Raw genomic sequence first — 13,750 nt, 5'->3', positions numbered from 1 at the left:
CCTACTAAGAAGGGAATTTAAAGCACAAGAGTTCTGAAATATTATTTGATATGAGGGAGAAATTCCATGTTTGCAATGTACACTAAACAGTAAAGATTTCAGGTTTAGAAGGGATCAATGTCCTTAGGAACCTTAATGCCATAAATTTGTTACCAAATGAATAGGCTTTTGCTAGTGAATGAATGCCAATTCTTTTTGAATTTCCATGCATGCATTAGTATTGACTCATTTTTTATGTGGCATAAGTTTATCTTTAAAAAAGTAAAAATGAAGCAGGTAGATTGTGGTGCTTGCTGTTCCTAATTTAACACCAGAATTTCAACACTAGACAGACTTTAGGGGGTGACAGTCTGGTAAGAAGAACTTAAAACAGTAAGTCCAAAGTCCTGTAACCAATGTAGAAGAAGTATGAATTGTCTATGCCAAACGGAAGAAGAATGGTAGAAATTACAGAAAGCCTAGGCCTTCCTTAAGTCCTGGCTTGGTCCTACTGTTGTTATGGGAAAATTAAAAATAAATGGACAATAGCTTCCAACTCTAAAACATATTATATGCAGTACATACTTTAACCTAGTTTACAATTAACATTTATTATGCCCACTGAAACCACAAAGCCAATGTTTAATTTTACAGTTTAAAGTCACACATAGGGAAATGCTTTACAAAATAGGATATTGTTCCTCAATGAAAAATATTACAGTATACGTCCCAAACGACTCAGTTCAAGTAGTTTTCCTGAATAACAGAGCTGTCGTGGAATGCAGGCTACAAGACACAGTAATGCTTTCAATCAATAGTCGATTCAGGTTCAAAATTTGCCAAAACTGAAGAGACATTTTAAACAAGACCCGTCTTAGTTTTCCAAGATTTTGGTTTTTCAACTGCATTAACATTTATGGAAAAATACCATCACTTCTGAAAAGTTGAAGATAGTAAGCAGTTTACATTTTACTGCTTATATACAACAACATGTCAATCTTCAATATTTTACTCTACCTTGAAAGCATGTTTCAAGATTTAAAAATGGCAGTTGTACCCACTTAGGTTGATCACCTGTTTTTACTCACAGACTCTACTATAGGAATCAAATATTTGTGCCACTGGTTACATCAAATTAAATACATTTCTGCAGTCTGTTTAGTTACCTGCGGTCTATTTGCAAAGCATGCGTATGATTTCTGCTCATACATCATACTAAAATGTAAGCGGTATTTGTCAACTCCTACGTTTATGGCATGCCTGAGCGTGTAACCCAAAAACACCATCCAGAGACAATGTATTTTTCTTAATCAAAAGTCTAGTCTCACAAAGTCACACACATGATCTCCTATTCTATTCTTCGATTCTCCTATACTCAGTCTGGGTTGAAGTGCTTCTAATATGCTGTGGATTGCTAAAGAAAAGACCAAGAAGTAGTAGCCAAGTGTTTACAATGGACATAAAATATCGCAAAGCTAAAAAAAGTCAGGCTAAATATACACACAAGTTTGTATACAGGAAACAAACAAGTTCGTTTGAAAGGTAGGTTTGAAAGGAACACCGAGGGCTTAGTAAGTGATGAAACATGACTCCTCTGAAAGTCTGTTCCTCTAGCCTGACACTCTTCAAGTTTTGATGTCACCTTAAACATCCTTGATGTACCTATAGCTTATGTCATTGAACCCTGCTGATCAGACTGACCATTAGATGCAACTTCCCAAACAGTGAGTATCAAGTTGTGCCCTGCCTTGACCCAAAACTGAGTTCTCTTTTGCAAATTGAAAAATCATGTAGAATAAAATAGTAACTCAGAAATCCCGCACTTGACAGTTGATCACTGAAGATATTAGCACCTTGATAAAAATTACAGTTGTTCATTGGATGTGCTAAAAGAAAATGAAAAAAGAAAAAAGAATGCTGCTTTATTTACAAATCACAGTTTTCCTCACAGTGTTAGACTTTGGATCACTCTGATGTGGCCATGCCTTAAGATGATGGGCCATTTGGTTTTTCATTTGACCTCCAACAGTCCACATGGACCAGTTGGTGGAGCTCCAGGATCAGAACCACAGGTAGCCAAGTTACTGCTAAAGTGCTACTGTATTAAGAAGGTGCAATTAACTGGGTTAACTAATATGTACATTTCAGTCTTAGTCTCTTTAAAACCAACAACTTCTAACAACATGTCCTTTTATTTTTTCCCCCACAAAATCTGCACTGAGAATTATGGTATCATTGCACCAGAAAGACATTTGGCAGATGGAATACTTTTGTGATCTGAACATCATGTATATTTGCATTTTTGTCTCACTAATGCAATCGGTTCTTATTTCAATATGTTCCCATATGTTAATGGACTAGAAGATAATTATACATTATAGACTGATATGTTTCGTGATCCTATAACTTGAGAAGTATTTCTCTAGTTCATGCTGGCAGGGAGATTATTAGGAAGATTTTTTTTTCAGTGGACTAATTAGCTAAACTGATCTACCTGTTTGATAGTCTAAAACTACAGGTTGTTGGCAAATAAGAAAAATGATAGAGAAAATATACGAGTTCCTTTTTGTGTGTCTAAGTAATAGATTACCTTGACCCTGACCTTGGTTTTATAACTTTGGATGATCATTTCTGTACTCATGGTTATTCATTTATTAACTTTGAAATGTTAAAAATATAAGGGATTTTTATCGCCTCAAGTTTAATTATAAATAGATTAGTAATAGTCCCCAATCCTCAGCCATAAACTATTAGCAAAATTCGGCCATTATTAATTTCAATCTTATTTCACAAAAAAAGTGAACTCTAAGTCATACACGGGTTCTGGACTTCATTGAATCTGGTTGTTGTGCTCACCTAAACCATTACAATGACCTTGTTACTAAGGAAGGAGTCAAGGGGGGAAATGTCAGAACCAGAGATTGATCTGGTCAATTGTATATCCAAGGGTGCTTTGCCTTATTGCTGTGACCAGACTGAAATCCTAGTCAGAGGCAAGCTGATGTGATCAAAGGTGTCCATGCTTGTCCCAAGTCCTATTTGCACTCCATGAGATTCATTAGTAGAGTACAAAGTCACACTCTATCAATGGAGACCCCATAGTCGTAGAACTATCCATGACTACTAATATTTGAAAAACTTAAATTCATTTTGTTTACTCTCCCTATCGAATCCTACCAATACTATAGACTAAATGATTTTAACTTTTAAAGAGTGTTTTTAAAGCAGCAAAGGACAATATTTGGTTTTATTATCATCAGTGTCTCTTGGGAAGTTATGTGTACACAAATTTCATATAATACATCAACAGCTCCTTGTCCAGGTTTATCAGTGAAATGAATGGACCTGATTCTCAACTGTGTCTTAGCTTCTATGGGAAGCTTCCAGCTATCTACACCAAGTTTGGAACTTAGACCTTAGTTGCTTGAATAAGTGTTTTTCTTATCTGTGATTTGGAAGAATTAGTATTAATGAAACCCAAAAGACCGATTAGTGTAACTACAAGTAATGAACACTACTAGTTAAGAAAGATTAAATTTAAAGCTTCCTTAGAAAGGAAAAGTGTATTATCAGAATAAGGATACGTGGAGAACATATACATATATGCCTGTTTCACGCAGAAAGCCTTCTGTAAAAAAATACAAAAGCAACCAGTGCTGTATATTATGTAAACTCACAAAGTGTACTTTATACACAAACATGAAGCATAAATTAAAAGTAGGACAACAGCAAAACATTTTAAATATAGAATTTGCACATATTTTTGTTAAATAAGAATAAATATTTTTATCACACAAATTCACATACCAGTCGCAAAAACAATAAATTACTTTTTTTTTCAGTGCTGCAACTTTATTTTTGTTTGTGATAAATCCCTTCATTCTTAGTTTAATGGGATAAAACTGTTTCCACAGGAAGGCAAAGGAAGTTGAATTGACTGAATAGATCAAAATAACACCCTTAAACCTTTAAACAACAAGGCAGGGCTTAATTTGGCCTTTTCTGTTCCAGAAGAAAGAAATGCTGTTTTCTTCTGGGCTCCCTTTATTCAGTGAAACTTAATCTGGAGTGTTTTGTTTTGTGGGATTAGATTCTTACTAACCTGAGCATTTTCAGACAAACTTTTTTTTTTTTTTTCTAAGGAAGGAGCCTCAGCATCATGAATCTCAGACTCTTTTTTCATGATGCAAGTCTGGAAAGGTGAAATGAATAGTCCAACATTCAACTGGACTGAACTAGATTTCATTATGGAGGATTTTCCCTTTATCATTCCTTATATCTACTGAACACTCCATTTCTCTGAATTTCAGTTTCTAGTCTATATCGTTTTTCTCAGGAGTTTAGATAGACATACATTCCTCAGTCAATCTATCGATACTCATATGAAAAAACTAAAGAAAACTCCTTAAAAGCATGGAATAGTGGTTTATTCCTTTTAAGCTCTCTAGAATTGTTTCATTGAGAAGTATAAAACTTCTTTATATGGGGGAAAAATAATGATAGATCGTGCTAAAAAACCTCTATGAATACAGTATAGAGGAGCAGAGTAGGAGTCAAGCATGTTTGCCCTTCAGTTATTTCTTAATGTTGCTGTGAATATAGCCACAAAAGATAAAAATAAACTTTATCAGAATTAATTGATTAAAATTATTTCAAAAATTCGGAAAAAGTAATGTCGGCCTCACTATTAATTCTCTTGGAATAGTCAAATAGTTGGTGTAATTTAAAATTTTTCTTCTGACTGATTTGACTAGCTTCCTTCCCTCTCTCTTTTATCTGGTGACCTCCATCAAATGTATGGAGGCCAGAAGTTCTATATGGGCCTCATTTCCCTAACGAATAATTTATTAAGAATAAATGACCACGTTGGGGCGCCTGGGTGGCTCAGTCGTTAAGCGTCTGCCTTCGGCTCAGGTCATGATCTCAGGGTCCTGGGATCGAGCCCCGCATCAGGCTCCCGGCTCAGTGGGGAGTCTGCGTCTCCCTCTCCCTCTGCCTCTCCCCACTGCTCCTACTCTCTCTCTCTCTCTGTATCTCTCTGTCTCAAATGAATAAATAAAAAAAAAAATCTTTAAAGAATAAATGACCACGTCTAAAGCAAAGACAGTCTATGAAAAGCCAAAGGATGATTATCAGTTTTGTAGAACAATTATTTGTTTTACCAAGTAATTTCCTAAGAAAATATTTAAAACAGTGAGACATCCATTCTCCTCTCCCACTGAAATGAATGTGATATAGCTAGATCAATTACATTAATTCTTTTATATTAAAAATATCTTCTAATAAAAATAAACTCTTGTGAGCTTAAGGGAACTCAAACAATGGTCCCCTAACATCTTTATATGCAAATCTTTAAGAGTAGGCACATTTGGTACGATTATTATGAAATTTTATAACAAACAATTGGCTTTGTAATATTTCATAAAGAAAAAAATTCCAATGAAATTGAACACCTTGGATTTTCTGAGCTATGGGGTGGAGGAGTGCAGTTTACTGTTTAAAAAAGGATTTTTATGCATGTGATTGTAAAACTTTTCCATATCTAATAACCGAACTTAACAACCTACCTAGACAGACTACGGAAATAGAAGCAACAAACTTCTCAAAAATCATCACATTTCATCACTCAAACACTTAGGGGTACAACCAAATGCTTTCCAATTGGGAAAAATCTTAAGTACAGTATCAGTATACTTGGATTTAAAAAGAAAATGCAAAGAATTATTGCCTATACGGTGTGGAAACAGTCTTATTAATACTAACCACTACTTTTTTTCTGCTTGAGCCACATTAATGATAACCACGTCTAGATGTGGCCAACTACAAAGTGATCTTTAATACTCCTATCAATCTAAGTCAACAAGAAGTACAAAACATTGCAGGTCTTACAGAACCCTTAAACAGACAAGCAAAAACAAACACATTTTAAAGGCTTGCTGGTAAGAGGTATACCAGTGTTGAAGGTTTTGGATGCGAACAGAAAACTCTCTGCAGTGTGTTTCCTATGAATATTACACAAGGTAAGGTATCAGATGAAAGGTTCCGAACGGGGAAAGTGGTGTGAAAATATAAATTGAGACTATGGTGAAATATGGTCTTTTTTTTTTTCCTTTTAAATTCTAACATGAGGAAACTAGTTTTTAGGGTGAGAAACTAGTTTTCAGACTCTTGAATACTCATAACATACACACACGCAAACACTATTTCTACATCCTAATTATGCCTCAGTTCGGCTGGCTGCCTGAAAAAATGCAGGCAGTCAAAAGTTTAAGGAAATGGACCCGTGTATGTATTTAAAGGACTAGATACACTGAGATCCTTTTTCTTCTTAGAATTTCTCAGAAGATGCTTGCTGTCAAAATGGTTTTTGACTAAAATTTGATCTCCTGTAGTCTGAAAGTATGCGAAATCTTATTAAAACTGCAGCAAGTTCTTAATTTCCAGTAAAACATCCACAGCTCTTTCTGGAAACTAGAAGAAGTTGAAATAGCTGCAGACCTACTTTGGTCAAACATTTTTTATAGAAATATATATGTGTGTGTGTGTGTGTGTGTGTGTGTGTGTGGTCTGTATACACACACACACATATTTTTAATAGAACCAAGTGATATAAAGTGACATATCAAGGGAGAATGTATTTACAAACAGTAAAAATAAGCTACTGTGTATTGTGCATGATAATGATTATGATGCCTTTGAAGACATTCTAGAAGAGGTAGGTGACAAGGGGGAGACTGGTGTTCTGCCATCTTCAAATGTCCCCTGATTCTACATTCATCAGTGTTTTTTCATTCTTGTAGCCCAGGGGATGTTCAATAACTCCCAAGTGTTTCTTAGATTCCAAGGTCACCACTGTTCACACGGAACAGTGTACATCTTCCTTTGGTCACCGAGAGCAGATTCTGCCCATAATTAGACTCCTGTTGACAATGCCATCGAAGCGTGACTTGCTGTGCTTTAGGTAGACCTCTCGTTCACCACGACGGATCACCCCCATTGGCCAGGACTGCTCCGTGATGAGACGCCCAGTTATCTCTGCAGAACATCATCACCACAGGCTAACATTTCTTGAGCAAACATTGCTTAAACGCGGAAGGCCTCTGAGAGAGAAGGCATCCCTTCGCTAACTTGCGGTTGGCGTCCTGGCACTGCACCGTCCTGGTGTGCCAGCCCGTGTCACAGGTTCGAGAACAGGCAAGCCACGGGCCCGTCACCCACTGCAGCCGTGGACTGGGCGAGCCCACTTTATTGCTGCCGTGGCCGGTGACAGAGTTGACTTTTGGGGTGGACTTCTTGGGAACAAAAAAACTGTAACGGACATCTAATGCTTTAGTTGGATCGGTTGCAAGAATCTGCACTATGAGAATTTCCTTCGTGGCTGAGTAGCCCATCCCGTGCAAGAAGTCGTCTCTATGGCTCCAGCCGCTGTAGTTCATGACGGTTCCATTGATGTCGATGATGGTTTCTGAGGTGGAGATCATGTACTTCCCATTGATGAGGTACTCACCGTTTTTCTTCTTCAAGGCTAAGTAGGCAGTGAATCGAGTCTGGTCTTTGGCTTTGAACTGTCGAACTTTTATGTGGGTTGCCCCTTCGGGGATCCTCACCACGTCAGTGTAACCCTTACTGGAAGCAAAAATGTCCCCAGAGGAGAGAGGGGGAGAGAGAGAGAAGAGAGAGAGACAGAGAGACAGAGAGAGAAGGAAAAAATAAGTAAACACTTAATAAATGGATACACAAATCAAAGTTCTCTAAAAGTCTTACTTTATCTTAACACAAAGTTTTAATGTAGTTAAGAGATTCATTTAAAATTGGCTTCAGGGCGCCTGGGTGGCTCAGTTGGTTAAGCGACTGCCTTCAGCTCAGGTCATGATCCCAGGGTCCTGGGATCGAGTCCCACATCAGGCTCCCCCTGCTCTGCGGGGAGCCTGCTTCTCCCTCTGCCTCTGCCTGCCACTCCCCTGCTTGTGCTCTCTCTCTCTCTCGCTGTCAAATAAATAAATAAAATCTTAAAAAAAAATAAAATTGGCTTCAGAGATTAGTTTTCTTATAACAAAATAAAATTACAATTAGACTATGATATTGTATACATTTTTATTACGATGTTCAAAATTAGGATGATGTTAGCAACCTACCTTTTTTAAAAAATGTACGCCAACTTTATTTAACATTACAACATCCTTATCAAATCCTATCGTTCCGGCACAAAATGGGATATATGTAAACACAAACAAAAATCTGCCCTCAATCTCATAGAAAGCTTTAAATTAATGTCTCAAACTCATTTGCATATTAAAATCATGTGGAGATCTTTTAAAAATTTAAATCCCCAGACCCCAGGCCAATTAAATCCCATCTGTCAGGATGGGGCAGAGGCAGCAGGACTTTGGGAGTTGTTCCAAATGTGCAGAGTAGTTGGGGAACCATGGATTTAACTGTTGAACTAGAGACAGAGTAGAAGCTCTGCTTCTATTTCTACTAGAACACTGGATGTCTTGAGCAGAACACACATGAAATATAAAATTCTGTAAGTGGGTAACCATAGCTTACCAGTATCACCAAAAGAAAAAAAAATGAATCTTTAATGCCATAGCAAATTTCCTCAGATACTTCGTGTCCATGAACATTATGATAGATTGAGTGAGCTTATATGATGGGTGACAAATAAAGTAGGTCTCTAATGAGCCATCATCTGCTCAGGAAAATGGGCAAAGGCATCAATACCTCTAGTATTGATCACAGCTTTTGAAAAAGGCTAGGACAGAAATGCTAATTAAGCGCCAAGGGACTATACCAGTAAGGAGTCATTTGTGAAACTCTTTGCCTCTATAAGCAAGTTTATAATAAGGTCACCACATGTTTTGCTTTCTTAGTTATTTGAATATAAATAAATAAATTGTGAAGTTTGATGTGTGTGAAATTTAATTATCTACTGTTAAAATTCTTATTCAGGTTTAGAGGTGATAGGGCAACTGATTCATACCCTGAAAATCCAAGTGTATTTTCCCTGCCCAGCCATTCCCTCTGAATTAGAGGGGAGGCTCCTCCCCAGGGAAGCCCACTGTCTACTGAGCATCTGTCGGACAGGCTTATGGCCACACAGGTGTCAGAGTTTCTTACCGAGTTGGGAGAGATGATATTGCTTATCCAGTCAACGTGACTCATTATTTTTAGTTTTGTAAGACATTTTGGATTAGGATTTGTTACAGGACTTTTTTTTTTTTTTGAAGTATCTAATAGCAAGAGGTCACATGCAAACTTACAGTGGCTTCGAACAAAACCAGGAGGGATGTTGGAGAGAGTATCTCGTCTTACATAGAAAACATGTGAAGTGGAGGTATATTAAAGTATTTGAACAAGTGCACTCTAGATCCAGTGGCAGGGCTAGGCTCAAAAGCCATGGCCCCTTACTCCTAGTTTACTCCTTTCCCAATATCCCCCCCAACCCCTTACCTCTGCCAGTCATACTTTCTAACAGTTACATGAAAATATGTTCTGGTTATATTCAGAGTTTAAATGATACCTATCACGGTGTAAAGCAAATAAAGAATGCAGGGTAAGGGAATCAGGTAGGAGAGCTTTTTCTCTATCCTTATTCCTGAGAATCTGTCTCAGATTCATGAGAATCCATTGCAGGGGTCTTCAAGCTGAGCTTCATAAGGCAACGGTCAGTGGGAGGACTGGTGCCTTGATCTCTTAGTGCCTTGGTAAAATAGGATTCTCTTGTTCTGGTACTGAGCAATGGAAGGACTGAGTTGCCACGTACTGAGATGAAGAACATTGAGAGAGGGGTGAATTAAGGTAAGGTCATATTTGTGAAGAGGTTTGAGCTGGATGAAATATTTTATTTTTTTTTTTAAGATTTTGTTATTTATTTATTTATTTATTTGCGAGAAAGAGAATGAGAGACAGAGAGCATGGGAGGGAGGAGGGTCAGAGGGAGAAGCAGACTCCCCGCTGAGCAGGGAGCCCGATGCGGCACTCGATCCTAGGACCCCAGGATCATGACCTGGGCGAAGGCAGTCGCTTAACCATCTGAGCCACCCAGGCGCTCCGATGAAATATTTTAATATGCATGATCTCATTGGATCCTCACAGCAATATTAACTTGCAAGAAAATTACTATTAATTCCATTCGACTCTCAAGAATTCTGATAGTAAAAAAAAAAAATGAAGTGACTCAAGAGATCATACAGATCTCGATTACAAAGATCTCAGCTCCAAGATCAATGTCCTTTTTTATACATCACAGTAGGCCAAGGTAATTTATTTGGAAAAGTTAAACAGATCATTTGTACCACATAATATAATCTTGGTCAAATCCGTTTGCAAGCTATCGGGTTGCCCACCGCTTGTCACTATCAGGAATTCCTTCATCTTTTTATGGGACAACACATGTGCAGATATTGGTTGCCAATCCAAAAAACAAAATGCCAAATTTAGTATTTATTTTTAATAAATAAATAGCCACTTTTTATGGCTTATAAGTTTATGTAGGAAGAATATACAGCACATTTTATTAGTACATAAGGTATTTTATTTCCTATTTGATTCCTGAATTTCTTCCTCTTCCTTCCTTCTTTCCTTGTTTTTTTTTCTTTCCTTCTTATGACCTAAGGTATAGCCTTTGCTTTGGCATTCATCAGCCATGCAAAATTAGATAAGCCCTAAACTTTCAGAGTCCCAGTTTCTTCATTTGTAAAACAATAAGGCAGACTTCATCATTTCTAAGGTGTCTTGCATGTTTGCAATATATAAAAATGCAGGGGTGCCTGGGTGGCTCAGTCGTTTCGCGTCTGCCTTCGGCTCAGGTCATGATCTCAGGGTCCTGGGATCGAGCCCCACATCGGGCTCCCTGCTCAGCGGGGAGCCTGCTTCTCCCTCTCCTACTCCCCCTGCTTGGGTTCCTGCTCTCGCTATCTCTCTCTCTGTCAAATAAATAAAATCTTAAAAAAAAAAAAATGCAGTATATGATCGACTTGTGGGGTATTTTATGAAGATAGCTCAATACAATTGGATGAATAATTACTAAATCACTAGAAAATAGGATTAGTAATGCATATTTAAACTCAGAATAAATTCTTCAGCCATACCATTTTTTTATTATATCAAGGATAATTTCCAGTTTTCCACAATAACATGGCATGCGATTGTCTTAATAAATCCTTATTGTTAATATGGTTTGCATATTACCCTCCAGTTAAAGACAACATAACACATACATCAAGAATATGGGGGTGCTGGACCAATACCATTCAGCATAAGAGTGGTTTGGTGAAGAAAAAAGACAATCCTGCATTCCAGCAGACACTTTAGCTGGCTCCCTCATCCTCACTGATAACATAATATTTAATGCCAGGGGTGCCTGAGTGGCTCATTCAGTTAAGTGACCGATTCTTGGTTTCGACTCAGGGCAGGATCTCATGGGTCATGGGATCACGCCCCATGTGGAGCGCTGGGTCAGGCTCCGTGGGGAGTCTGCTTGAAGATTCTCTCCCTTTGCCCCTCCCCTCACTTGCACTTGGGCAAAAAATATTTAATTCCAGAAACTGGTACTTTATAAACTTACATATTTAAAACGAAAGCATAATCAAGGCCCATAAGAGGAAGCAGACATTACTGTATGTATTTTATACACTAGATACAAACCAGGAGAGGTCATTATAAAATGATATTATTGTCTACACCCCTGCCACTAACTTACATTTTGCAATGAGAGATGTCTCCTCAAGAAAAATATAGCCTAGTCAAAATTTGTCTGTATAACGAAATAATTATGATGGAAACTGGCCATCCTTCCCTAAATGATGTTTCAGGAATAATAGATCTGCCAGAGATTGCTAGTGGGGATGTCACAGCTTTTTTCTTTTTTCTTTTTTTTTTTAAGATTTTTATTTATTTATTTCAGAGAGAGAAAGAGAGTGTGCACAAAGGGAGAAGCAGGCTCCCCGCTCAGCGGGGAGCCCGATGCAGAGTTTGATCCCAGGACCCTGCAATCATGACCTGAGCCGAAGGCAGATGCTTAACCGACCAAGCCACCCAGGCGCCCCAGTCACAGCCTTTTTCTTTTCAGTGTTCGCACGCTGCAAGATCTTGACCTCAGAGCCATTGCAGTGTATCTGCTTCCAGAGGGGCTGGGAGTTTGCACTCTGCAACCAGAACTTTCTCTCCCCCCCCCCCACCTTGGTTCTCAATGTATGATACGTCACTAGGGCCATGCTGGACCACCTCCCACAGACAGCTTGTGATGTGACACGAGGCCCCTTCTTCAGTCGCGCAAGTCTAAAGCTTTGTTTGATTCCTGTCGGGGCAACGATTTATCACCTTACCTTTTCTTATTGAAAGTTCCAACCACCTTTGTGCAGCTGGAGTTGTCTCCCCCACACACGGCACACTTGTCGTACTGCAGCTTCGAGCCGATGATACCGTCACAGCCCGTGCGGACGCACTTGCCCCGGACGCACACGGAGTTACTGTACGGCCTGCATTCGGTCCCATCCGTCACCTGCGTAACAAGGACCCCATGAGCGGTGGGAAGACACCTGTGCACAGGTACTTGGTTTCCACGGTAACACAGCAAGTTCTAATACGTGGAGTTTTGTGTTTGACTGGGATAGTGCATCGAAAAATAGACGACCAACCCCAAACCATAGTGCCCTGAGTACCTTTTTTGTTTTTTTAAGATTTTTTTTTTAGATTTATTTTTTTGACAGATCGAGAGAGCACAAGCAGGGGGAGCAGTAAAGGAGAGGGAGAAGCAGGCTCCCCACCTAACTGGGATCCCAATACGGGGCTCGATCCCAGAACCCTGGGATCATGACCTGAGCCGAAGGCAGACGCCTAATCATCTGAGCCACCCAGGCGCCCCTGCCCCAGAGTATCTAACTGAAAAATCCTTGATGTCTTGGCAGTAGCAGATCCGAGATAAATCTGGGTTATGTCTTTTCTCCCTTGAGCTTAATTCCAAATACGCCAGGAGACCCAAGGTATTCACCTTGCTTTCTGCATGCAGAGCACAGCCCCCTGGTACGCTCTTGCCTTTCTACATCGATAGAAGCAATCATTTCGCTTAGCCTGGGGGACTTGTCACTTGTGTGGAGAGCAGAAAATGAGCAGGCTCAAGATCGCCGAGATCCCTCTTTGGGACATAACTGTTACTATAGTTATACATTTGAGAATCTGAACTTGACATTCAGAACCTTGTTAATGGCTGGAAAGCATTCCCTATCACGGGCTGAACTGTCAGATGCTGAAATAGAGACCAACCAATTAGTGGAGAAAGAGTCTGGGGAACTCAGAGGGAAGTACTTACTGGGAGACACTGAATATATTTTGAGTAAAGGAATCAGTATATACTTAAAAAGCTAGTTATAAAAGAGGACATATACATATATGGACCCTGTGGTTTGTGCATGTGAGTATATATAAATAACATATGTAGTCATATATGTAAATAAACCGATGTGTTTTGTATCTGTGTATATACAATTCTTTTCATATGCGTGTAAGTATGTGAGTGTGTGTATGCGTGTGAACTAAAGTAGGGTGTACTCCAACAGGCTCACAGCTCTTCAGATGGTGGCACTACCAGGTGATATTTCTGCTCTTATTCTTTGTCATATCTTTTAAATGAAAATGTATTATCTTGCAATAAAAAGATAAAGTATTTTAAAAATTACATAAGTTGGACGTTAACTTATTTTTCAGTCATATTTCATACAAATTTGAAGGCCCCTTTCAGAGGTGATGTGAAATGTAGCACCTGCTTACA

At 38.7% G+C, this 13,750-nt stretch overlaps 1 protein-coding gene across 1 annotated transcript in view; it reads right to left on the bottom strand.

Annotated features, from left to right (window-relative positions):
* Nucleotides 1-571: 571 nt before the first annotated feature.
* Nucleotides 572-13,750, bottom strand: part of ADAMTS5 (ADAM metallopeptidase with thrombospondin type 1 motif 5) — a 48,683-nt gene continuing 35,504 nt past the window's right edge. The window contains exons 7-8 of the mRNA XM_036120239.2: nt 12,309-12,484; nt 572-7,605 (exon numbers count right to left, since the gene is read on the bottom strand). Of these exons, the coding sequence (XP_035976132.1) occupies nt 7,038-7,605; nt 12,309-12,484 (744 nt within the window). The 3' untranslated portion in view covers nt 572-7,037. The remainder of the gene's footprint in view (nt 7,606-12,308; nt 12,485-13,750) is intronic.

This window comes from Halichoerus grypus, chromosome 1, assembly GCF_964656455.1.
Source record: "Halichoerus grypus chromosome 1, mHalGry1.hap1.1, whole genome shotgun sequence".
Classification (NCBI taxonomy): domain Eukaryota; kingdom Metazoa; phylum Chordata; class Mammalia; order Carnivora; family Phocidae; genus Halichoerus; species Halichoerus grypus.
The sequence above is the reverse complement of the archived record's forward strand: the minus strand, read 5'-3'. Positions and strand labels throughout refer to the sequence as shown.